The sequence below is a fragment of the Glossina fuscipes genome, unplaced genomic scaffold, assembly GCF_014805625.2.
Source record: "Glossina fuscipes isolate IAEA_lab_2018 unplaced genomic scaffold, Yale_Gfus_2 221, whole genome shotgun sequence".
Classification (NCBI taxonomy): domain Eukaryota; kingdom Metazoa; phylum Arthropoda; class Insecta; order Diptera; family Glossinidae; genus Glossina; species Glossina fuscipes.
Genome location: NW_023998564.1, coordinates 781,688 through 808,943, shown reverse-complemented (window position 1 = coordinate 808,943; position 27,256 = coordinate 781,688). Strand labels below are relative to the sequence as shown.

The following is a 27,256-nucleotide window of genomic DNA, read 5'->3' as shown; positions in this document are numbered from 1 at the left end:
AAATATAGCCTTTACTTGTTACTTATTTTAAAAAAAAATTAAAGAAACTAAGAACATTATAGTCGGGGAAGGCCGACTCATGGGTACACTGCACCACTTCGCCTAATAAATTATTCTACGTATTCAAAAAGAATCTTTGTATATGATATCCAAAAAATAAACCTACGTGGTCCAAATTTGCTACGGTTGATTTCTATGTCAATTTACCGTTGTTAACTAATTTTCACAGATGAAGTATTGAAAACTATATCTTTTTATTTTATAAACATTCAGTTTTCGTAAGAACCATTATATAAAAAAAGGTTCAAAAAATTTTCCCGACAAAACCAAAATTTTCATACCAATTTAGAATGTCGAAATATTGTTATTTAGCGACTTTTGTCGGGAAATTTTGAAAATTGCAGTTTTACAAGAAGCGGTCGCAAAAGTGAATTGACCTGAACCATTTCCAATAGCGTTAATTCTTGAATCAAAGCACGTCCTTGCACCAAATGTTAGCAAAATATCTCAAAAATTGCGCCAAAAATACATGCCCAGATATTAGAGACATCAGACGGATACGCAGACAGGCAAACTTAGATCGATTCAGAAAATGGTTACGTATCCAGGGTGGTACGTACATTCGCACAAACTTAATATGTCCCGTACCATAACTGGTGTACTGTACAATGAATTAGACAGTGGTTTTCTCGTTACTTAAAACGTAAGCACGGATTAATATGAAAACTGTACAAATAAAAAAATAGAAAAACTAAATTCTTTCAAATTTATTAAGTTTCGTGTTTATTGTTCTAAAAATTCTCCATTCCGCTTTATTCATTTGCGGATTCGACGTGAAATTCATTACACATTCTAGGTGCCCCGAGGTAATACCAAAAACACTACTTTTCAAATTAAATCTTAGCGAGGGCTTCAAAAGCAAATTACGGCCATCATTTGCTCAATTAAAAAATAATTTAATTCTCCTTGTTCCTTCTTTATACAAAGTTCCATTCAACGCTTGACTGAATCTGTTCTATTTCTGTCTTTTCGCATTCTTTACCGACAGAATTTTTCTAGTTTTATTCTGGCATAAAATGCTATGTGTAGCGGTCACTGTATTGACTTTCATTTCAACAACTGAATAGCCGTGTTCTTCAATTTTCTCCATTTGTTCTTTTAAAGGCGAGAAAAATATGTAATGGTGGTGTAGGGTGCAATGACTGCGTCCAGAAAATCAAAATTTCAAGCAAACCAATTTCTTCAAAAAATCCTAAGTACTTGGATTAAGAGGCACCGTTATCTGACGATATTTTCCGCATTTTTATTTGTAAACTGTAAATAATTTACTGACTGAATTTTTTGCATACGCCCAAATTTTCCCAGCGAAAACTTTCTTAAAATTGCAATCACTTGAATTTGCCCCAGTCAGTAAAGAAATGTCTTAAACTTAAAAAAGGAATATTCTGAAAAGTGAAGGTATTTTCGACATTTTAACCCATTCACTGCCAAGCATATATATGACCGCAAAGCCCAATATCACATAAATAAGACACAGTCCGACGTCATATCGTGATTAATTTGACGTATCGGTATTTATATCAGCTTAGAAAATTTCGACTCATGATGGATGTTTTTTCCAGCAGATCGTGGCAGGGAAAGGATTAACATTGTTTCATTGATGGGCTATAAACTTATTGAATAACTAAGTTAAAGAGAGAAAAAAAGTGCAAATTTCGAAACTTTCTGTGTAGATTTAAAATATTTTCAAACAACTTTAAATAAAGAAATTATAAAAAAACAAATTTTATGTTGTATAAAGTAAATGTTTCTGTATTGAAATGTAATTTTCAAATAAAAAATCGAAAAAAAAATTTATGAAAACTTGTTAGCGATGTAAACCTTAAGAGGTACCGATACCATCTTCTGGTTTAGATTGTAAAGTCTCTTGAATCTTTTTCCAAATATTATCGAATGAATCCAAGCCCGTATAGTCCATTTGGCCGGCTTCCCAAGCCTGGCGTCTCATTAACAAATCGTAGGCTTCTTGTTCGTCAGTACGTTGCTCACCTAAACGCAATTGAGATAAAGCACCAGCCAAGCCGGCCTGAAAGCAAGAAAGCATATAAAAGTAATTAATAAAACTTAAAAAAAAATCGAATAAATTCCTCATTAAACATAAAACATTCACTATAAGAAATAAGAGCATAAAAGGCAATAAAACGGGTTACAAAAATAATAAAAATTATAAAACATATAAACGTTTATTACCCTTCTAACACGATTACCCGATAGCATTAAAAATAAAGTAAAAAAAAATAAATAAATAAAATGTATACAAAAAGCAAGGACATGCAATCCTGAACTGATGACCTGTTTTAGCTACATATATATGTACAGATGCGAATACAATGAGACGATACCAAATGACAGAAATCCTTGTACCCAATGACAAATGTTGAAAACAATACGAAAACATAAGAAAATTTTAATAAAGACTTGCAATGACTCATATACTGCCGACATACGCTGATCATTTAATAATTTCGGAAATATTTGTTTGTTACCTCTGTAGATTCATTCTTGTCTCTGTCACAATTACGACTTCGTATCTTTGCATCATTCGAATTAGTTTCGCAATTTTCTAAATTCTCGTTAAAGGAATGAGAAATTTGTTCTTCATCTGAGTTTAATACATTATCAGTCTCATAATTATTTGTGTCCTCTTTCAAATAAAATTCATTTATGTTTTTTATTATTTCTATAAGATTTGAGTTGAAATCGTTAGCCTTTGCTGTTGCTGCTATTGATTTTCCTTCGGCATCTAATTCTATTGCATCTTTTAACCATATTTGTGCCTTCTTCTGTTGATGAACGCAATTGTCGCATTGTTGTTGTTGATTATGTTTGCATTTAAGATTTTGAATTTGTACATTAGTTCCCTCTGGTTCAGGTATTTGTTGTTGACTTTCTTTTCTTTCTTCTCCTCTTTGCCACACTTTAAAGCAATCTACCAAGCAAGGATTACGATTAACAGATTCATTGGTTTTCCTTTCTTCATTATTAACTTGCTTGCTTGATGTTTGGTTCGCCTGAGTATCATCATTAAGCTTTTCATTATAACCATTAATTAAACTACAATTTTGATTATATTTTAGATTAAAATTTTTTGCATTGAGATTAGTACAAAATCCTAATTGTTGCCGTTGCTGCTGATGGTGATGCTGACGCTGATGCTGTTGTGTTTGATTCGCTGGATCATAATTATTTTTCCATTGCTTCAACGGGGCAGAATAATACCTCTTTAATAAATGTGAACATGAATATGTTTTTGATCAGGAATTTTTGTGAGGCACAAGAAAAAGATTAGAAAAAATTTTCACACACAATCAAAAATATGTATAAAAATTGAGAATGAAAAAAAAAGTGTAAACTATTGAACGTATCTCCAAAAGATTAATTCTTTTAAAACGGTCAGATATAAAAAGAATATGAAATTTTTTTTACGTATTGAATCCGCTGAGTAACAAAACTTTGGCTTTTCTTTTTTTAACATGACCATTCACATAGAGGACATCTTCTAAACGTGTAACATGGTAATGGTAAGAAAGGAGTGTCCGCAGCCTCTGAGATACATGCCGGAGGATCCTTGACGTGTAACACGGTTATGGTCAGAGGAAAGTGGGAAGAGACAAACAAAGAATGGCTGCAGGCTGGGAGGTGCGCGCCCCATCAGCAAGTTTTATTCCTTTACCGAAGGTATGGGGGGATATCCCCTCAACTGTTATTATGGTAATTGCCAGAAGAAAGGATGATTGCTTATCCTATACTATGCCTACTACATACTATAACTACCATCTTTGACGATCAGCGATAATCATGTTTACTTCATTTAACTAAGATTCTCACGCCCACTATTTGCTGCTACCATTCATTTTAAATTACCAAAGAGATAAAAAAGAAGCAAACTTACTTCTTAAACTGTTAAAAGAGTGAGTAACGAATACTCAGGCTTGTTATGCATTATGAAAACATTTGTAAAGAAAATTCCATTTTTTTCATTTCTTTTCTTGTTTTTAACCTTTTGAATTGAGTTAATAAAATATTTGATGCCATATGGCCATACAAAATTAAATTTTATTAAAATATTCTTTTATATTTTTTGTGCGACGACACCTGGTGAGCTATCATTTAAACTTAGTCGATAGAGGGAGAGAGAAAGTGATTGAAGATTTTTATGCTTGACAAAAGTCAAAATCAGAGTGGTCAAGCGGGGCTGAAACTATCGCCTTACATGAATGAAAGCGGTCGTCAAAAGGACACTTAGGTTGCTATAGATTTCAAGAATAAATTGCATGATCCAAAACTTTCTCATTCAATTAGCCAAAAGTAGTGAGACAGTTTTTTTCATTTTATATTCCCAACGGAATCGCTATACAATTCTAGTTTTTCTCATTACCTCAAGCTTAGTTAACTTGATTGTTGCAACAGAAGACAGTCATGCCGACAATTAAGCGAAATAATGGACACAGCGCGAAATGCACTTAGGGATGGAAAATGCACGAGCGCTTAGGTAGGTGCGTAAACAAACAGATGAATATACCGTGCCACATAGGAAAACAAGAATACATAGATTGGTGAATGTACTGGCAGACAGACGTATGGATGGTTAGCTACGGAGGGAGTTTATAAGAAGCGTGGTTTCTTTCTAAAACGCACGTAAACAGTACTGCGTTGTGTGGAAAATGATAAAGGCAGAAAGATATGGCTTCGAAGTCAGATAATCAAACTTATTCTATTCAAAGGTCCATTAGCTGATCTCAAACAAGATAAACAAACAGTGGAACAGATTGGCAAACGGATGGACAAACGGGTAGTCACCTAAAAGGAAAAACAAGTAGCAAAGTGGAAAAAATAAACGATGGAGATGCATGTAGCCAAACAGTAGGGAGAATGGTCAGACGGAATATTTGGAAAACTTAATATAAGGCCGGAGCGTTGGATAAAGAGATGGAGGTGCAGATGAGTAAAGAATGAGGTGAACGGATATACACATAGACAGGCACATGAATTATAAGAATTTTATAATCATCATATATATAACTCTGTAATTATCGCCTTTACTCATGCGGCCCTCGGGATATATATAATAATTTTCGGATGAATCAGTGGACTGCTATAAGAAAAATATCACAGGTAAAGTAAAGAACAATATGTAATCGTACAAATGATTTTCAACCATTTTGGGTAGTCTATTTAAGTACTAAAATCAGCACATTTTTTCTCTGAAACTACTGCATTACAGTCAGTTGAAGGAAAGGACAGGCAAGAGTAAGGATGATCACAATCCAACGTAGGAATAGTTCAAGCAGCTAGAACTTATTAAAACCCAAAGGAAAAAAACTTTTTATACCATTTAGCGGCATATAATTGTTTAATATTTTACTCCATCAATGCCAAGCTATCTTTTAAGACTTATTTTTTTTTACTCGACGTTATCCATTTCTATTTCCGTATCCTACACCACTTGTGGAATAAAGCTATGTACGGATGTATGCACAGAAGGACTTAATATAGACTGATGGACTGATAGGACTTGATGTAGACTGATCATCATTATCTATTCGATCGATTCAGAATCATTTTAGATTCAGATTAATTTTCTGAATCAATTCAAGGTTGTCTGTCCATCTGCCTGAATTCTTTTTGTTTGTTGCTCTTAACCTGCAAAAGGCAATTTTTAAGACATTTTAATGAAATCAACGTATTTTGGCCCAAGTCCGAAAGCAATTGAAGGTGGTTAAGATTGAACCCCTTTTTCGACCGCTTCCCATATAATGCATTATTTTGAAAAGTAGTTACATGAATGCCAGTAGAGCGCTGTACGGCATTCAATTGTAGACGGTGGTCCAGTATAGTGCTTTTGCTTATATTTAACCAAGTCCAAAATGTCAGTTAATAAAGGCGCGAAAGAGCAATAATAGTTCACTTATAGTTTGCCGTAATGAATCTGTTTGCGCATTGAAGCTTTATTGAAAAGCTTTCCTCTTTGAACTTTCATGCTTACGCAAATGCATTATTTTAGTGCATGTACGGTATTACGAATAACAACTTCAAGGTATATATATAGACGACGGGTCATGAGTTTGCAATGATGAGTTTCAAGATGTACCATGGCAGAGGAGTAACTTGTTGCCAAGAGCAATAAATTTATATAAATATTTTATGCGCAAACGTTCATATTTATATAAAGATTTTTCCAAGAATATGTAAACATTTCTTTTAACACTTAAATACACACAAAAACATATATACATTTACATATACATTCATAAGAAATGAAAAAGCAAAATTTAACCTTAAGATACATTCACAACGCACATAGTGCCACTTGATGTAGTCACACTCAATATTCGCATTTGTATTTATATGTGTATATTTATGAGTTGTGTGTATAAAATTGTTGGAAAAAAATATATGCACAATGAAAACGAATCGGCAAAGTATTGGAAAGAAGCCAAAATTTTCATTTTCGAATTCATTAAAAGATCGAAAAATAAAAGTGATCTTGTTGTTAGCAGAAAAATGTTTACATGTACAATACATATGAGTATACAATATGTAAATGTGTTTGGCGTGCGTGCGATGCGTCAATTATTTGGGTGCGGCAACAGAAAAGAGTGACTAATAACAGACACAATGAAACTGATTTTGGAAACGACAAAGAGGAAAAAATATATACATTCACATAAACGAAAACTATCGTCAAATTGCCATCAAATCCGAAGCTATGAGCGATATGCATAAAGAAGTAGTGCAAGACAATAGAACTAGATTTGATGGAAACATACTTCCCTTAAGTGCATTTTTGTTTTTTTCTTTCGATAAAAAAAAGCTTACCTCCTGACTTTTGTATAAAATTCTTGGAATTTTGTTTTAGATCACTAGATTAAAGGGAAATTTTCAAGAAAAATTAAAAAAAAATTCAATAACAAAGGAAAAGCAAAACATCTCATAACAAAATTTCTTAAATGAATAAAATCGAAGCATCGTAAAGCATTAGTAAAGTAAAATTAAAGTAATTAACAAATATGATTCTAAAGCAAGCAAGTAAGAAAAATATATTCGTCTGAGGACGAATGCCGAATAACCACCACATGAAGCTTTTCGTTAAGGTAGGCTCGCGGTTGAAACTATTTGCGATCTGTTTGGTCTACTGATTTCTAATAAATATTTTAATTTGTATATAAGTCATAGCTTAGGGGTGGTACATTAGCTACATTTTCTCGGGACTATTCATATATTTAGGTTACAATAGACGAAGAATTACAAATACTCGGATTTATATCGGTTTCGGCGTTTGCATATTAAGTTAGATTATTGACTTTCTCTATTGGAAATTGTTTCAAATTTTAATTACGTTGTGGTTCTTAGTGAGCAATTTGGAACCGTTTTCGTATTTGTTGTAGCAAGATCAAGGGTTGAATAGTGAAGGAGGATCGCATCTAACTTTTAGTTGTTGTGAATAAATTACAGGTCCAGTCTAAATTCACATTTATACCTATTTCCGAACTATGAACCCTAACTAATAAGTACTTATTGTCAACCACGTACACTATTAGATTCATAGACATACAATATTAGATACCGAGACAATATTGCCTCCTCTGTTCATACTTTTTTCAAGTTCGTTTCCAACGACTACCTCTGCAAAATGCTTTCGTCACCTTCGCTCAATTTTATAATCGAACGACTACACATTACTAAATCGAGGAGGAACCCTCGATTCTAAAAAAAGAAATCTTAATTCTAGTTTCTGAACTCCAATAAATATTCGAACTGAATTTCGGTGATAATTGGTTCGCTTCGTATCTTACATCACTTGTGGAATAGCGCAACTTCAGTTTGTGCGAATGTATGTAAGACCAAGCAGGAGTTAAGATAGTCCTCTGGAATTTTTTTATGTTTTGATTCGATCGAGACCATTCCGTGAATCGATTTAAGGCTGTCTGTCAGTGTGTCTGTTTGATGTCCGTTCACGTATTCTCAAAATGTAATAAATTTTGAATATGTTTTGGTCCAAGAACCAACGAAAAGGATTGAAAAAGGATTGAAACGTAGCATATCTATTATCGCTCCCCCTATAACGCCTTACCTTGAAAAAGTTATAAGATGAACGAAAGCTCCAATATTCAAAATTTGCCGACCAAAAACGGCGAATATTGGTATTTTGGCATACGAAATTGATAAAATAAATTTGAATCAGGTAAAACAAGTCTTTGTATACGGTACCGTTCCTTCGAAACTGAGCCTTAACATGGCAGAAAAATCGAAGGTGTAATATTTTATGGCACAAATTGCTTCTTAATAAAGTAACATGACATAAAAATTAACTGAACCGGATTTGGAACTGCGTAGGCGTATCTTGTGAATTCCACCCTATATAAAATATCTCATAACATGATAAATCTTTTTGTGGCAATAAAGGATAATATTTATAGCCTTTGTGACAACAGGTGAAGATAAATAAAATATTTATGGACACATGCTAGCGCTGTGATCGGGAAAGATAATAATGTTTATACTTGTGATAGTTTTTGGGTTTTTATCTATTTTGCTATTCCGAAGTAATAGTCATAAGTAAATCCTCCAGTATCATTTTTATCATAAACAGGATTGTTAAGTTCCCCAAATCGCACATCTTCTCGCACACTCCTCTTAATACCTCTATAGAAGTATAGACATCAAAATACGGCTATTAATCTCCGAATTTTAATAAACATTCAAATGTAACATGGATGCTACACACGATTTTCAAGATTATATGCAGTCGTTTTCGCTGTCAGTAGATTGTGCCGAGCTCCTCCTCTTTCAAATGAAATTTTATTAGGGACTCGATTTTCAACGTCATAAGCGTGTATTATTAATGAAAGTATGTAATGTTGTATTTTTTTTAGCTTTTTAACGATCTCTTAGTTATTAATGTTTGGAACATTGTTTCCGCCAATTCGCGTTCCTAATCGGTACCCATAAAGTACAGAATATATGCCACGTAGCAAATTTCTGTCTTTGTCTAAGTTTTTGTTCCAGTAACAGGGCCCAAATCGGTTAGGATTTCTGCTTTCTTAATTTATCTTAATCTTAATTTATTGAGAAACGGGAACTTTCCTTTCGGATGCATTCGATTACATTAGAAATAATAAACTTTGCACGATCCCCTTCGGAATTTTTCAACTTAATTTCATCTCTGCCTCCAGTGGTGGAAATAAAGAAATTTTTCAGAAATTTACAAAACTTACCATTGATCTATTTAAACGTTGATGTACGTTGTCAAAGAATATATTCCACCAAAGTTGTATTAAATCGGCTGCATGCGTATATTGACTGGGTACACTCGGCGTCTTGTTTTGAGCATTATAATGCATTAACCATGGTTTCATTTTGCCAGCAAAGTGTAAAATTTTTATTTTGTCTTTGAAATGTTTAAAGGCGGGCAAATAACAATACGATGCATAAGCGGTTACATTGTAAACGAATGGCAAATGCTTATGAATATCGACGTAAGCCCAATCAGCGAAATATTGATTGAGAAGACCTTGATCGCCACCATCAAAACTTCCGTGTTCGACGGCGAACTTAGTAAGCTTGTCAAAAGTCTCTAAGCTGGGTCGGTAAACGAATACACCCGAATTGAAGCAATCAGGCCAGCTGACATCGGGTGCAGCAGACAATTCTTCACGTTCAAATAATTCATCACAATTTTTCAAAACCTTAATTCATTAAAACGTTTAGCTATCAGCGACATGTGTATAACATATAACATGCAATGTTTTGCATTCTAATTACCAATGCATCAGAATCCAAAAATACACATTTCTCAAATTGCACTAAACGCCAGCAATGAAGTTTGGTAAAAGTTACGCCCAATTCTGGTCTCGCCAGCAAAGCTAGATTGGCGGCGTCTTGCGAATTCATGACATTAACCTCCTGTACAATGTTGTACACTTCCTTCAATCTCTGGCGCATAGATTCTGAGATTCCGGGTGTTACAAGTACAACTAACTGATAAGCAGTACCGGCTCGTTTCAGAGAATGAGCCAAAACCAAAGCACCTAACGAATAGGTATCATTTGTAGTCAACGTTACCCAAGCATAATCTAAAAACATGTGAATGAAAAAAACACAAAAAAGAAAATTCAAATGATAATCAGTTTCAGTTTTATGACGAATTAATAAAGCTTTTGATTGCTCGCAGTGCATGCATTGTTTGCGGTTTCAATAGCTCATTGCAATTTCATTTTTTTTATATTGTTTTTTTTTTTCGGCAAATTGTTATATTTATGCACTCGTTAATAATGTTTATAGAATGTTGATGTTTTCTTTTTTAAATTATTTTTGAAGAATGAATTTGCTAAAAGGTTTCGAAATAATCTTAATTTTCGTAAAAATGTCATCCGATTCGAATCGTTTCCAAAAGCGTTTAACCTAGGGCCAAAATACATCGGTGTGCCAAATATCTAGGCGGACAAACAACCTTAGATCGATTCATTCAATCGTAAGTATGAAAAAGGATAGGTAGATGTTGCACACATTCGCATGAATTTAGTGTACCTTTATAACACCTGTGGTGTAGGGTATAACCATAGGATGGGGAACGCCTGGAAAGGCAGAAGAGAGTGACAGATATAACGAAATCATTAGATTTCTATTTTAGAAAACGAGACCGGGTAAGCCTTTCTTAACGACTGCAGTTGTAGCGCTATGTTGCATTGGCAGTAAAGGTTTGCTGAAGCAATCTCTGGAAAATATACGAACCTGTATCTGTCACATTTATTATGACACATTGTTTGTCCACGGTCTGCTTTTTGGAGGCTGGGGCAATATTTTTAAGCCTCTCTTAAGTAACCGTTCCCACGAAAACGGAAACTTTGTATTGTAAAGGTGTAATTTTACTATTTCATGGTAAAAATATAATAATAGCAAATTGACAGAGAAATCAATCTTAATAGATTTGGACAACGTAGGTCTATTTTTGGGATCCCATTGAATATAGGGATTCTCATGAAATGTATGCCGTAAAGGCGTAATGTTTTATAATGAAAATTTCTTCATGATAGTAATTTTAACCACATGGGCCCCACCTCTTTAAAAGATTTCGCATGAATAGTAAGCCCTTCATAAAAAAATTAAATTTTTAATATTATGATGAAAATTGGTTCACAATAGCAAATTAGCAAAAAAAACAAAAGGCAGGGAATTTCGATCATATAGATGTATTTCTTAGACCCCAGCATATACATCGGTTATCATGAAAAGCAAGCCCTTATATGGAGAGGAACTATGATTTCTAGTTCTTACGAAAAATAATAAAATAAAACGGAAGTACCTTAAGTTTGGTAAATTTCGATCATGGCATGTGATGTGTGGCCTGGAGCATCCTCCATTATGCGAACTTACATGAAAAGAATGCGTTTGCACGAAAATAATGTGTAATTTTTCGTGTGTTATTACCAAAACGGGTAAATAATTATACTAAACGGAGCGGTGTAGTGCGTCTAAAGATCGGTCCAGTTTAAAGGCATTAAGAGAGTGATTGTCGCGCAAAACCACATAAATAACTTTCATGAATTTGAGCTAAAAGCATCTTAAAGAAAAGAAACAAACTTTGATATGTAGCTTGGATAACAAAACTTCTCTCCTACCAACGAATGATTTACTGGCCTAATTGAAGAGAGCAGAACCTACGTAAATGGATGCACGAATGAAAACCACTGTGAGTTGCTAAAGACAAGAAGGACAGAGAGAGTTACAACTGTCATCATTTAAGAAATCTAAAGACTGTGTTTCCAGTGAGGTTAAGAGTTTAATTCAATTCACTTTAATTTAGGTAAAGATTTGAATGCCGGGAATGCTAAGATTTATTTGATGTCCTCATTGAAATCGTATGCATCAGTTTTTTTAGCTCAAATCAAAGATATTTTTGGAAATAAGGAGCACAAGAACTTCATGCTTCTTTGCTTTTTACCTTTGTAAAGGTTGCATTACATTCTTCATCTTTTTCCAAGCAGCAGAGAAGACAAAAACAAAGAAAAGGAAATGACGATTTATGTCCGATCACTTCAGCAAAATATTCACTAAGATAAGAATGGTTTGAACTTAACCCCCTTAACTCGTAACGAATCCATTTTTTGTTTTTTTGTTGCAGTGAGAAATAACGCAATGTATATATTATCCGTCTCTGGGTCATAGATATGGAAATGTAGAAATGTAATACATGCCACGCGCATATCGCATTAGTAGATTGCAAAACGCTTTTTTGCTATCATATCTAAGGAAGAGTTCAAATAGTACCGAAACTATTATTAGCGCTACTATTACCGTACTATCTAAAGCACGTTTAGTTCAAATTCACATAAATCCACACATTCCCCATTTGGCCTGCGCAACAAAATGTGAACAAAATTTATTTCATGCATTTATTCACGGACACATAGCATTTGTCATTGCATTTATAAAATCGAATGTAAACCTTGGAAATTCCTTGGAAATAAATAAGCGATATTTTGACTCGATATATCGTTTTGCTACGTTCTCTTTCTCTTCATTCAGGGTGAATAACAAAATCGTGCTGGTATTTCGTCTGCCCACTTGTCGTCGGGTGAAATCGAGACAACTGCCTTAAAATTTTATGAAAAAGAAAAAATATGATTTACAATACTTTGGTCTATTAATTTAAGATTGAAAATTATCTGAGGATTGGTTCATTCGGACACTCTCCGCGCTAAACAGGGAAACATTCATCTTTTCCATCGTTCTCCCTGGGGTTTGTCGATTAGTAAACCTAGATTACTGCACTTAACTAAATGCTACGTTTATTTCCGTCAACGTAATTCTCTCAAGCCATGTCGTTGGTGCCATGTTCTCTTGTTGACATTTGGCAAGGAATTTGCAACTCATAGCAATATAATGTTCATCCAACAACATTTGTAATACCGTTATGCCGAAAGAGAATTCGCTGGCAAAGTTATTTTTTTCTCGAACGGTTTAAAAGGAAGTCGGTTTTGCATTGTATGGCTGAGTACAAGAAGTGGTTTTTTTGACATAGCCATAGGCGCTAAAATTTTTTGCGAGTTCCAGGCGCATCATACACATGTATCACAAGGCCGAATCGCTACGGCAAGAAGATTGCCCTATACGTTTGGTGAAACCAGAAGAATCTGTTAAGGTCTGCTGAAACGGTTATAACCAAACGTTACTAACAGGAATTATTTGATTTGATACGGTGTTCAAAAAACCATCAGAATATAAACAATAGCCAACACAAGGGCACTTTTTTAACTGCTATGCATTGATCCATCCATACTGCGAAGGCAATGCGCGCTATGCTCCAAGCACTCAAGTGGAGAGTCTTAGGCCATGCTTAAGCTTACTCACTGCCTACACTTTCGCTAGTCCGACAAAGAAAAAGAGCCTTTACGAATGGTTCGCAGCGAGTAGATTTTTAAAGATGTGGCATACACAAATTGTGAATTAGAAGAGAAACTGCATAAACAGTCAAAAGCAATATTTCGAATAAAATACTTTCTATTATTTTCATGCATCAAACAAAAAGTCCGGTTTCATATTTACAAACCTGTTCATATATCGAAGGCGCTGCGCAAACTAAATATGATATAAACTTAGTACATATAGTTTTTATGCTGAATCAATACTCTGGAAAATTGACCTTCGACAGAGCTTGCTACTGAGCGATTCCTGTCAAAAAAAATCTGCTTTTCACATAACTACTTTTTCTAAATAAAACGTTATGTCGGGGATAGTCGTAAAATCAATCGGTCCGATCCAATCCATTTTTAATAGCATATGTCTTGGGCCAAAACACCTCAATGTATCAAAATTTCTCAAAAGTCTCGAAATTGAGACTTATGTGTTGAAAGCAGAAAAATACGTGGACAGACATACAAAAACGGAGTCCTATCGTGTATATCATACACCCGCACAAACGTAATACATATCTTGTACCACAAGTAGTGCAGGTTATAATAAGGAAGACGAAGTATGTATGATTTTGGGTATAACTATTGTTGTATTGTGCGTATATACGTTGTACTTTACTGAGATACACTACCAATGCTTTTTATAAATTTGCTCATCAGATCAAGTTAAACTAGTAAAATACGACATGTTAGGTTGTATTAATTAGCGTGCCTCTCGTGGGATATAAGAGGACTGCTTTTAAAAGTTATTGGCGAAGTGTAGAGCAAATAAGATGGTAATGCATAAAATGCACTTAAGACATCGCTTTTGCTATGAGTTCCAGAAGGGAAACAAAGCATTGGTTGGACTTGTGAAAACTTATGTTACATGCTTGGCAGTAAAGATATAAATTTTCCGTCCTTTCAAAGGTGGTTTGTCCCATCGATTGAAAGATGATGTCATTTTGCCGTCAATTTTAGAAGGTAAATTCATCCAGTCACCTTACAATTGCAAGAGAACTCTGCATTTACTATTCGTCCGCTGAGGAGCACATTATACGCCTTCAATTTCAAAGGTTTTCTAAAATGTAAGTGGTATAAAATCTGTGCATTGGTATATACTATCGATGAAAATTGTGAATGCATAGTCCCGCTACCTTACATAAAACTAAAAGCGCGCCTTTGAAAATGTTTTTATTTTCAGAATTTCTTGAACATATGAGAAATCTATCGTAACCTCTAAGAATGGGGCCCCATTGACACCAAATCTACGCAGCAGGATATACTATCGGCATAAACTTGAATAAATTGATATCAAAGCTTCTTTTTTCTAGAAAAAGAATGGCTCCGCAATTTGCGCACTCGTGTAAGTAAAAAGTACAAAAGCCTTCTTCAGGTATTGAAGCAGGAGCAAAAGATTGTATTCAATAAAGTAATGAAAGTTACTTTTATTTGCAAATAGAAGAAGCCGAGGGATAATGAGAAGATAAAACGGTTCAAAGGCAGAAAAGGAGTTCTTGAGACTAAGATTGGTAAGCTTGAAAATGTTTGTAATATTCGTTATAACATCTGTTTATAAAATAGTTAAGGTGAATAATGAAAATGAGCTTAGTACGACTAATAAAACAATTATAAATTATTAATACATTTTTTTTGTTTATTTACATTACAATTTCGTCGAAAACAAATATTTATATACAATTTCTTATGTGTGGGTTATCTGCAAAAAAATATATACTATTATGTACATGTGCGGTTAGAGAAAGGGAAGTGATTTATAAGCAGGTTAGAAGTGCACAATATGTAAAATATTTATTCACATATATTATACATTTGCATATACATACATATATATGAGGAAACTACCTTTTTATAGTCAGGACACTCGAAAACATTTATACGTATATCGCAAAGCAACCGCATCCATACGCAGCAATATTTCTTTAGAAAAGGTAAGCAAACTACATTTTGTTATTTGAAACAAATAGAAATCAGTTGTTCTCTTTCTTTTTTTTTTTTCTTTTTTTTTTCTTGTTGTTGTTGTTGTTGTTGTTTATTTACTGACAGAATAGGTGGGTGGTTGGATAGATGATATGTGGGTGAAAATCCAATGTATACAAATGTGTATCGTTTGAATCGCTGGATGGTGTATGCATATAAGTGATGTCGCGTCGCAGAAAACAATGTTTTGAAACACAATTGTAGGTGGAAAACTATGTATGGATGAGTTCAAGTGTGCAATACAAAATTCTTTAAATATATATGTTTTTTTTATTGCTGTTGTTATGTTTGTGTTGTATTCTTCGTTAACCTAGAATAAAAATTTATTATTATACGCTCTTAAGCCAAAAACAACCGAAAATATTACTAACTTACCGTGTAAATGAAATACGTATGAATGTGTTTGTATGTTTGTTTGTATGCATGTGCAATATTTTTTTTTTTTTTTTCTAAGCAATGTCTAAACAAAATCTCACACTAGCACTAATTAGCCACAAACATGCAAAAAAGAATTTAGTGTAAACATACTTTTTGTTCTTTTTTACTATGATTTACTTGATAAACATACAGAGAGATGCATATTAAAAAATAGAAATGAAATAAATATAAATAAAAAAAGACACTTTTGAAGGCTCATCACTTTCACACTGCTTGCATAAATACAATGTATTATGTTTAAATATAGGCGCAAAATATTTAAACAAACATACGCGTATCTTGCACACAGAATTCAAGAATAAATTATTTTAATAAATTATGCCATTAACATATCATTTTTCAATGTCACGGTTAATATTTGATTTTATTCACATTTTTATGCGCACACAAACACGCTTAAGAAGAAAGAATGAAAAGCAAAAAATTGATATTCGAATTGATGCAAATCTTTAATGAATATTAAGTCAAATCATTATATAAAATATTGCATATAAATTTTTTGGAATTATTTTTGCAATGTTCTTTAACTCCTTCGCTACCAGGGGAAAATATTCTGGGGAAAATGCCTATCACAACCCCAGATTCTTTAAGCTGACACAAATATGTCGCATGTATCTAATGTCAGGCTGTGAAAACGAACGGCTGTGTACAATATATGTGAGAGTTAGTAGCGAACGACTAAGACCATCGTTCGAATTATTCATGTAGAAAGTATAAGCCAAATGTTCTGGATTATGTTAACTAATTATGGATTATGTTAATTATTAATAATTACGCAGACCAAATTAGGATTTTTTTGTTTTCCGATTCATATTGAGCTCTTGGCACCGTTAATTATGCTTGGAAAATATTGCCGTCAAAAATATACTTGAAAAACCCATAAAAACACAACACACCATTGCATACCGCACACTATTTCGCCTAATATCTTTACTATAGAAAGTGTTACGTGGGAAACGCTCGAAAAAATAGTCCCAATCGAACAAATTTTCAGTAGTGTTCATCCTTAGATCAGGACACACGCCCAACTAAACTAATGATTTCTTCATGAAAATATCTCACTAATAGCGACTTGTAGATTTAACATAAGAATACAAGATGGAGAGGCAAATGTCCTTTGATTCTTCTTGAATCATAAAAAGTGTGAAAAGAGTGAATCATGCCTCAAGTCGTTTGGTTGCTGCTTATATCCGCATAAACTTAATATGTCCTGGCACCCCGAGTGGTGTAGTGTATAGGAGTTAGAAAGAAAACTAACGAAAGAAGCCGTCCATACTACGGTCTACATTACTCTCATGTCGATTGTAATCGCGTTCCGCTTTATCCAAGCAATGTTGGGAAAATCAAGGTCAAAACATTAGCAAACATACGCCTTGATCATGTTATTGCAACACTCCATTGGATCCTTAAGTAATCTACCCCTCCAGTAGGTATTTGTGGGCAAATGTTTACAGTTAGGTTTGATGAATACCAAAACCTTTCGAAAATTTGCAAATTCCTACGTGTATGTTTATTAAGGCGGCTAAACTCACCACTTATGCTGTCGTTTTTAAACACCAGAGGCACTAATGTCTGACAATAGTGGCCGACAGTACTCATCATTCTTATTCCTAGCATCTATTTCTTCGATTTCACTAAATCGTAATAACAATAATAATAAAAAGTAGGAAAGTTGTATTCCGCGGGTGTCGAGTCTCGCATACCCACCACTATGGTTTTCGCATTCTACTCTCTAAGTTCTTTTATTTGATACCCACATCGCTGGTATTATTGAGGCAAAAATAATCACGGTGTCTACTATTTTAGAATTAAGCCATTTTTAAATTTTTAGGTAAATTATGTACATCCATTTGAGGAATGTACAAAATAGTTTTAAATATTCTGTCTTGATTACATTACGAGAAATAAGCATAAAACTCCAAAAAACTTGATGCTATTGCCTTTGACAGCTGCAGACTGTAGAGTTACACGTGTGTTTGCAAACATACAAAAATGTGATTTTTGGTTTTTACTTTGTCTGTGAAGCAATGATTTCAGACTAAAAGGACGTCAGGAAGAGCATCATTACCGAAGATGCCAGTTGAATCTGTGCGTGCGACCTGAAATAACCAATCGAGCGAACATGGCACAAAAGGCAACCCAAGACCGTGTCGCTCGAAAATCGAGGTGGTGATAACAGTTTAACAGTGAATTACTTCCAAAGTGTTCACAAAGAACATAATTTGAATTTTATGAATGCAACGAAGGCGATGATTGGAATTTGAAAGAAAAACTGAAGATTTCAAATTCGTTTTATTTTTTTGATCACAATAGCGTAAACCTATTTGTGTCAAAAAATTTAAGCATAATAAGATACTTGACAAGAAATACAACTTAATTAAACTTGAAACGCGTTAATTCGTGTTTTAGGCATCCGCTTATATACGGGTTCTCGTGGAAAGTAAACCTTTATGCCACAATAGCATGTAATTTTTGGGTATTTTACGGGTATTTGGCCACGAGTATATATAATCTGGGCGATATCTAATGCAAAAACTAATTAACAGTCTGTGTTTGCTGCACTAGAAGGAATTGATGATAGTTGCTTCTTGCACTACGGGCTACGACTTTATAGTTACTTAATAAACGAAATGAAATGAATCCAGAAACATGAGTCGACGTGGTTCAATCAAATCTAAATCTTTCTTGTGCACATCAAGAAAATCGATTTTACCGTCATGTGAAACCGTATTTTTTGCAATAAAGTACTAAACTTCGGGAGCTTCCCTATGTCTTTCTCTTTCCTCAGTCCTTGTTGACGCTGATACGGCGCTTCATATATATGAGACATACGTTTTGCGTTTGGTCAGAGGTGTCGTATATATAGGAGACTTCTCCTGAGCGATTGCTCACATTAAAAAAAAAACGAAAAAGGTTCAAGAAATGGCCTCCTGCTATCTTTAGTTTTCATTTCCCCCTTATTATACTACTTTTAACCAACTATGTGGAGAAATATGGAAAATGTCCAATTTCGTTTATATATCGACTTTTTCAAACATAAGGCATTATGTCGGAAATATTTTGAAAAGTATTCGCCATTAGACCGAATTGCGGCTTGGAAAGAGGCAAAGGGACAGGTAAAAGACAATAAAAAAGTTCTCAATGCAAGCGCTCTACCCCAAGTCGTTCTGAATGTTCCCTCACGCACACCACGTGTGGTATAGAGTATAATGATGTTGCAAAGCAACCAGAACGCTTTCGTATAAATTTATTAATAGTTTTATGCCTTTAGTGTGAAGGAATCTTAGTAATAAAACTTTTAGGGAGAGAAATATGCTTTATTAAATCATAAATTTTATATACCCTTACCATTTAGTAGTAAACAAGATTCCGTTGAAATGTTAAACGTGACGGAGAGATTACAGAAGACGGAGAGATTACAGAATTCATGTATTCGCGTACGCCGATGTTCTTCATATGTAACCGGCTAATTGTTTTGAATATATTTTCCCTGCGCGCTATGGCCCATCTTTCTTTGCATTCATGAATGAAATGCAAAAAAGAAATCAAGTAAAACGTAGAAGTGCAAATACCAAGTTTTATTTTAAGATTTTCTTGCTACACTTGCTTGAGGGTGTAAAATGGTGATGACTAATACTGCTACGGTATATATATATTCGTCTGATATTACAGAGAAATTTACAAATCTTAGTGCTTCTAAAAGATTCAAACAAAATTCCAAATAGTATCTAAAAATTTTATAAACAGACATCATCTTATAAGACTAGCCAGAAATCATAAAGTATTCCCTTCATGTTATGCAGTCTAAAAAAAATCAAGCCCAATTTTCAAAAATAGTGTTAAGTAATTTTAAATATCCATGCATCATTCTATTAATCCCAGTGAATGAATAATCCCAGATGCCTGGTAGACAGATAGAATAGAATACGTTCACGTCTTGGCGGCCCAATACTAAGCCCATAATGTTATGAGCATACATCTCTAATGTCTAATGTCGTTTGGCGATAATTTTCTGTCTAGCAAAAAACAGCAATTTTTAAAAATTTTTAAAAATTTACTTAGAGTAGTGGATTTCAAGATATCATTGTAAAGTGTTTGTAACTCCCTTGCTTGCTTTCCTTTCCATTTCTTATATCGATCTCATGTGCAAGATTTCTTAATATAACTGCAGTAAGGCAAACAAAAAAAAAACAAAAAACTGTACGGAGAGGCGAAGGAAATCGCAAAAATATTTTTCAAGTCTTTTATCTTCGCTTCGTTTAGCAGAAAGAAGCTGCAAGCGTTTATATGCATCACAGTAGATAGATAAACTGTTGACTGTGTTCATCTTTTTTTTTTCTTCTTTTATGGCGAATACCTTTCCAAAAATATATTTCTTAGCATGAGGTGATTTCTCTCGCAAACCTACACATAGAGGTATAAATTTTTTTTTTTTTAATTTTTCAGACATTCAATGTTTAATTTTATCATCCATTGGTGAGTCAATTTGCAAAAATAATAAAAAGTATAACAGAATTTTGATTGTTAAATTTTGCTTGCAAGTGGGTAGGTAACCAGTGAAAACAGATTATTATGGAATTTTAAGAACATTAATTTTTTATTATTTTAATTTTTTATTATTTATTTGTCCTTTTTTTAAACAAATCTTTAGACAACTCACACCACTTTTAGAAGGGTATGTTAATTTTGTGAGATGCAGTTGTTATTATAGCGATCAATTCTGGTACACCGTTGTTCGGACCACTCTTTCCACCTCGCTTCATAAAAAACCTTGTTTTGAAAAGTTTTTATACGAATAACTGTAAAGGAGCGTAGCGTATTTAGCGGTAACCCATTGTAGAGTTTTTAGTGTTAACTTATTTTGAAGGCAATTTTTCAGTCAAAGCTTTTGGTCCTTTAATCTTATGACTCTGCCTCACAAGAAAAGTTTCGACATGATCGCATACTGGTTAAGGTAGAATAATAGCTATAAGCTGTTGGTTTAATAGCCGTTGTCTACATTTGAAAACATTAGATGTTAAAATGATTACTAATATATATTCGAGAATATCATGCTCTTATTTTATGGCCTGTGGATCTTTCTGGTTTTCTTTGTTAAGCATATCGATAATTGTGAGATGTAAACTCACGATAGAACTGGAAGATATTTAAAAATATTTCTAGTTTATATTTTGTAGTCAAAAATTCTACATATTTTTCTATGTTGGAACTTAGAACTTGGAACTTACAGTCTTTTCAGCTCAGCTACTTAGTTTTTCCTTAATTCAAAATTAATTCCAGGTTTCCTAAAATAATTGAGCTTCGATTACATTTAAATTATTTAAACCACAAGCTATGATAAACTTAAAATTACATTTTCAGAGTTTGTCGAATCTTGGAAATCTAATAATGCGATCTTTGAATTTTAGCGTCACCTGCGCGGCAGAGAGTCATTTTTAACCCAAGTAGAGTATATCACTACAAAAATAATACAAAAATTCTATAGATATTGGATATCATTGCTTTCAGTGATGAGTGCCGCTTGCTACCAAGTAAAAATCGAATTACAGTTCTAAAGTGCTGTTATAATTATTGCTAATACAATGGCTGGTGGAATAGCAACAGCTCGGCTTGAATGTATCATTTATAATGATCCATTTGCTGCCTTCATATTCCCTCATGCTTTTGAAATGAAAAGATCAAATTGCCTTTAGAAGCTTATGATCAAATATACTTGCTCACTTGATCCTTTATGATCGTATTAAATTTTTACTTAGCTATAATGCCGGCCGAATTTAATTTTCAATGAATGAACAGTAACATGCAGGATTATGAAAGAAGAGCAAAATTTATGAAGTCTTTTTAATTTTTACATAAATGTTTGCATAATAATAATTTTTAATAGGACGAATTACTCAGCAAATATCCACGATAGGTACAGTGTGTACAGAAGAGATGACAGTGGGAAAGAAGTTAGAGAAGAGGAGGATCTAGCGAATGGGTAGGCACCCAAGCGGTAAGTGTTTTGCTTTCACTGATTGTGTTCTCTATAATTAACAGTTCAATAAGGTCTACCGCACTGAGATTTAAGAATCTGCGAACACTGATTTGGTAGTACGATTCTTATGTACTCGGTTACTCATGCAATATAATATGCTTCAATGTAATGTTTTTAAGTAGTTTTAGCCACTTAGCATCTTTCTCAGTCAATTATATGAATTTCCTACAAGACAATATGGATTTATTTGTTACGTCATCTTTATCAGAATCTCCCATATATTAATTGTAATTATTTTACATAGTGTTGGATGTCGGTGTTGACGATATGACCTTATTTTAACTCGTTCAATACCAACCGCCACATATATTTGACACAACCATTTTTTCATACTACAATCCTACGTCACGTATATAGACATATGTATCTACTCCAATTGATGTCGTGTAATCGCGAAAAATATCTTCGGTTGCAATGGATATTTTCTCCAGGGGATCTTTGCGGTGAAAGAGCAAATCTTCTTTGTACGATTTTCATATCCGAAGAATCGTACCTGCTTAACATGGTTACTATTCTCCCTTTCACATTTATAGTAAAAGATCGTCTGATCGACAGACAACAATGGTATCATGTTTTGCCACAATTGATTCTTTCATCACGTCTGGAATATATTTTCGGGTCTTTTAACGATGTTAGTTAAATAGCGTCCTTTAAAAGATCCTGCGCTATTGCGCTTAATACCCAAGACTATTATCTAAAAGGTTGTATTGAAAGAGACGAACTTTTATATCGTCAAAAAAATAGCATTTTCATCAGATTGCCTTGAAATTTGACCTATAGTTATAGTTATAGAATATGATCTTTTAATGTGCATTCATAAGTTTTTTTATGAAATAAAATATTTCAGCTATACAGCCAGGGATTTTCCTGAGAATACAAAATCTACAGCGAAGCTTTTTCGTTTTTTTAAATTAACTCTCTAAAAAAATTCTACAAGGTCTACTAAATTTTGATATTCGAATTTCCAGGAAATGTTCAATAATGCAAAATTATAACATATACTGTACACAGAAACGGATTACTTTACCAAGGCCTTCACATCTTTATTTTCTATTTAAAACATCGGAACTATTTCTTTTGTTTACTTTAAAATTTATACTTTTCTCTGTAAGTAATGCTATATGAATTCACATTTTCGTTTTTGTTGTATAGATTGATTTTAATTGATTTATTTCCTCTTAAAACTAGATTACGTCCGTAAAAATCTGTATATAAACCTTTTTATTTTAACCTAAAGTCAGCTTACTTATAAACATAACATTCCTTATGTACAGCGGCAATGTCCCCTCATAAACAAAGAACCAAATTTAAAGAATTTTAGTAATTCTTACTTAAGACTTCGATTCAATAAACAAGTCTTTCATTTTAAAATTTTGATTTCTCTCAAAGTTAACTATTATCAAATGCACAATTTAATGATTACTTTCGCATTATCAAGTTGAAATTGTTACGTCTCAGAAACAAGCCTCCAACAATAATAAGAAGTGCAACAAGTTTTAAATAATATTCATCATGCGATTCATAATAGGAGAATATACCAAGATTGCAGTTTCATTTGTCAAAAAATTAAAAGAAGAAGTCAGCGAGTCTTGCACAACGGATCCACCGTTCCTTTTAACTCTTCAGCAAATATAAAGCTTTCTTCAAATAGGCTGCTGAACTGACCTAAAGCAGTCACCAATTGGCCTGACTCGATCTTTTTAAGTCAATAAAGCAACGCTGTGATTTTCTTTCCGACCGTTAAAGGAATTAAAGGTATGATAGCAATATTTCACTTTTTGAAGAGAATGCATAAAATTTGACATCGTAAAAGCTCAATGGTCATACCCTACACCACTTGTTGCACAAAAGTATTAATAGCAATTTTCAGAATGACCAGGGGAGACACATTTCCTCTTATATCGTTCGATTCAGAATCACTTTCTGATTTGATTTAAGCGTGTCTGTCCGTCCGAGCGTTTTGTTTTCTTATATTCAATGCACAGGTCACAATAGTTGAGATAGTTTGATACTTTGATGAAATTTGGTACTCTGAAGGAGACCAAGGACGAACACTATTTTAAATGTTTCGAATAGGCTTACTTTTTAAACCACATCTCATACAAAGCCTTATTTTGAAAAATCATTAAATTAGTGAAGATAGGGTTCTATCGTTTTGCTTGTTTTATAATAATCAACATATTATGATTAACTCGTTATTGTTAATTAACCCATCTTTCCGTTCATTTTGGTTTCTTCTTAAAATTATAAAGTAAGAGCATTTCTTTTCTTGTTATATTATTATCGAACTCAAATATTTTTCCTTGTTAACAGTTTGGCCCAGCGAAAGGAATTCATCGTGCACATCACCACGATACTCGAAAAAAAGTGTTAACATCAACGTGATTTTTGAGGGAATTTCGTGCGGTCTCTTCAGTCTTGGTTCACCTTTTTGGTGTTTTCCGATCGTGTGCATACTTTTAAGTCTCATTTCCCATAATAACATCCTGATAGGTAGTAATGCTTCTTTCATAGATGTCGTGAAAATCGAAAAAAATACTTTTTGTGTCGTACCAATGGTAATGCAACCGAAACCCCTACGACGTTGTTGATGGGAAATTCGACAAAGATATATGCCACAGTGCTGCCAAGTTTGAAAAAAAATTCCGATATTCGACAAATCCACAAATTTAACTTAAATATTCGTCTTACTTTTTGGTCAAAGTATTATATTATTGCAGTACTTAATCATGCTATTGTTTATAATAATATAAGCGTAAGAACCGTTAAAGTTTAACGCTATTCTTGAAGTTTCTTGGATAGTTAATAACTTGAAATATATGACATTTACGAGAAATAGTTAAAAAAAAATAAAGAAATTTACAATACCTTACTAAAAATATCAACCCGCTCCCTTCCCTTCTCTTCCCTTTCCCTATGTTTCCTACTCTTCTGATTTCAACAGTGATTAATGATCCCAGTTTTATAACAGTTCATAAGAAGGTTAGGAGTGGAAATTGAATGAATTTTGAGTATCTTAAGGTTACTTGATAACGCAGAGTGTTCAACATTCGATGCTTTAATATACAATAAAACGTCAAAATTAGACGCTTGACGTAAAAAATGTGCGCCAGGTCAAGTTTGTAATGCAATATTTATGGGAATATATTATAAAAAGCGAGTAAAGAGAGTAAGAACCCAATGTTGCAATATAACTGCAATAAGTTACTACAGAAATTGCCTGAGTTGTTATTGTTGAATCATGAAAATTAAATCATGACAAAAAAAGAAAAAACAAAATTGTGGTAAAAGTGTTCTTCATCTTCTTTTTTATACTCTTTTTTTCTGTACAGAGAAAAAAAGAGAGAAAAAAGCAGAACAAGAAATAATGAGCTGAGATGAGATTAAAGGGTGGGGATAACAATTTAAGATAGAGCATAAGAAGAAATGTTCATAAATACTATAAATAACAAATAGTTCTAAAGAATTTCTACTTTGTTTAAATGATATGCAAGGAATATCAATAAAGACTTTTTTTTAATGCAAATATTCTTTTCTTTTAAAAAAAAGTTCTTAGGAAAAAAAAGTGTTTTATTTTCAAAGTGATGTGTAAAGCGTTAACATCTCTTAGCATATTTTTTCATTTAGTTGCTTGTCGAGTTTTAATGCGAGTTTTTGCTTTTAGCATAGCAAATTCGCTCAAGGTCACTTAAGGTCGCCGGTCTTTTATTTTAGCTGATAAATTTTACAAAAATTAACAAAATTTTTTTGTTTATTGTTGTCATCTCCTCTATAGAAAGCTGATAAAAGGCATATTAATGGAAGCTGTGTTCAGAAAAGTAAAACAACTTTTCTTTTTTTAAGTTAAAACTACTTTAAATTAATTTAGTATTGTTTTTGAAAAATTAATTTTTTATATCCTATCAATTTAACTTATTTTTACTTTTATTATATTTTTTATTTTTTTTATTTCATAAACTTACTGCTCATGTTTTATCTATAAAATAAATATTTTTTTTTTTAAATGTAATAAAAAAATTATTTAACTTTTTTAAAATTTTTTTTTTAAGTAATTAAGATATTTCCACAAATTTGTTTATTTATTAATTTTCTCATAAACCGAACAAATCGTTCAGCTTTTATTCAATTGTATCCGGAGAAAAAAATTATATGTGAATCCGTACACGTCCAACGAGTAACTGAAATAACTAAAGAGTTGTTGGCTAAATATGTCATACACAACTAGAGAGATTATTCATTTAAGTTCATATTCACTATATAAACACATATCACTATATAAACAGCGGCAATGAATCTAAAAATTTTTATGTGTGCAGTTTTGTGTATACCTACATACAATCATGTGAGGATATAACATATATCTATGCATATATATATATATATATATATATATCCTTTTATTGTATTTGTTGCCTCTAAGAAATGCGCGCATTCTATACCCGATTCAGAATTTTATATAATTTTCGCTCATCTCTTTTCTTGTTTCTACGGCTGCGTTTAAATGTCATTTACAATGACTTGCGTTGTAATAATAAAAATAATAAAAATTGTTCCAATCTTCCCTCTTCATACTTCAACTATTTCTAGTTATTTACCGAATAACCGAAGTACGAGAAATTTGTCTTTTGTTTGCATCAAGACATAAGCCTCACAGGCTTTACAAGATACAATTATTCTTGAGAACCCATGAGATTGTGAGATAATTTAACTCTATTTATTCATCTGTCCGTCTGTCCTAGAGTTGTTTGTACTCCGGGCAGCGCATTCTAGCGTCCTTGCTCTTCAAAGTGAAACGTAGACAAGAGTTAAATCCTCCTTCTTCCCTATAATCGATACATCGCTTCGTGAACGTGAAACGATTGCGAGGATCTTAGTTTTAAATGCTTTAACAATGAAATTAAATTCTTAATTGAGAATTCAAGAAAAGAATTTCTTCTGCTCGCTCATTTGCCCCTTCAGTATAAGAAGTCGTTTTGAAAAGCAAAAACTAAAAAGAACAAGTCAAAACGAATGACAAATTTGACAAATTAGTGCCTACAAATCAAGTTTAGCAGCGAATTGGATGTGATCCCAAAGGATGTAAAAATTCCCTGCCTATTGCAAGTACAAATTAATTGAGTCCGTTATCTAAGAAAGAGTGTAAGTATCATTGCGGAGTGTTGAATAAAATTATGATTTCTTCATTTCAAATGACTGGCTCTAAGTTATACGCAACTGTCTAAATTACCACACTAAAGAATACACAAAGGAGCTTCTTGAAGCTTTCAATAAGTGTAGTTCGGTGTCAAACAAACAGAATAAACTTCCCATTTATGGTAAACTTTAC

The 27,256-nt window shown here is 33.1% G+C and overlaps 2 protein-coding genes across 7 annotated transcripts in view; one reads left to right on the top strand and one right to left on the bottom strand.

The window, feature by feature from the left end:
- The window catches only part of LOC119642268 (UDP-glycosyltransferase UGT5-like), a 22,458-nt gene extending 18,382 nt beyond the window's left edge, over nt 1-4,076 (top strand). Inside the window, exon 7 of the mRNA XM_038041367.1 lies at nt 3,550-4,076. Coding sequence (XP_037897295.1) covers nt 3,550 — 1 coding nt within the window. The 3' untranslated portion in view covers nt 3,551-4,076. The remainder of the gene's footprint in view (nt 1-3,549) is intronic.
- Nucleotides 1-25,932, bottom strand: part of LOC119642266 (glycogenin-1) — a 31,399-nt gene extending 5,467 nt beyond the window's left edge. For 2 of the 6 annotated variants that reach the window (XM_038041356.1, XM_038041359.1), the window contains exons 1-5: nt 25,893-25,932; nt 9,826-10,136; nt 9,279-9,749; nt 2,547-3,281; nt 1,900-2,086 (exon numbers count right to left, since the gene is read on the bottom strand). In XM_038041356.1, the coding sequence (XP_037897284.1) occupies nt 1,900-2,086; nt 2,547-3,281; nt 9,279-9,749; nt 9,826-10,136; nt 25,893-25,899 (1,711 nt within the window). In that variant the 5' untranslated portion in view covers nt 25,900-25,932. Of the gene's footprint in view, nt 1-1,881; nt 2,087-2,546; nt 3,282-9,278; nt 9,750-9,825; nt 10,137-15,320; nt 15,453-25,892 lie in introns of those variants that run through there. The other 4 variants (XM_038041360.1, XM_038041357.1, XM_038041358.1 and 1 more) reach the window with 4 other exon arrangements.
- Between the last annotated feature and the right edge of the window lie 1,324 nt (nt 25,933-27,256).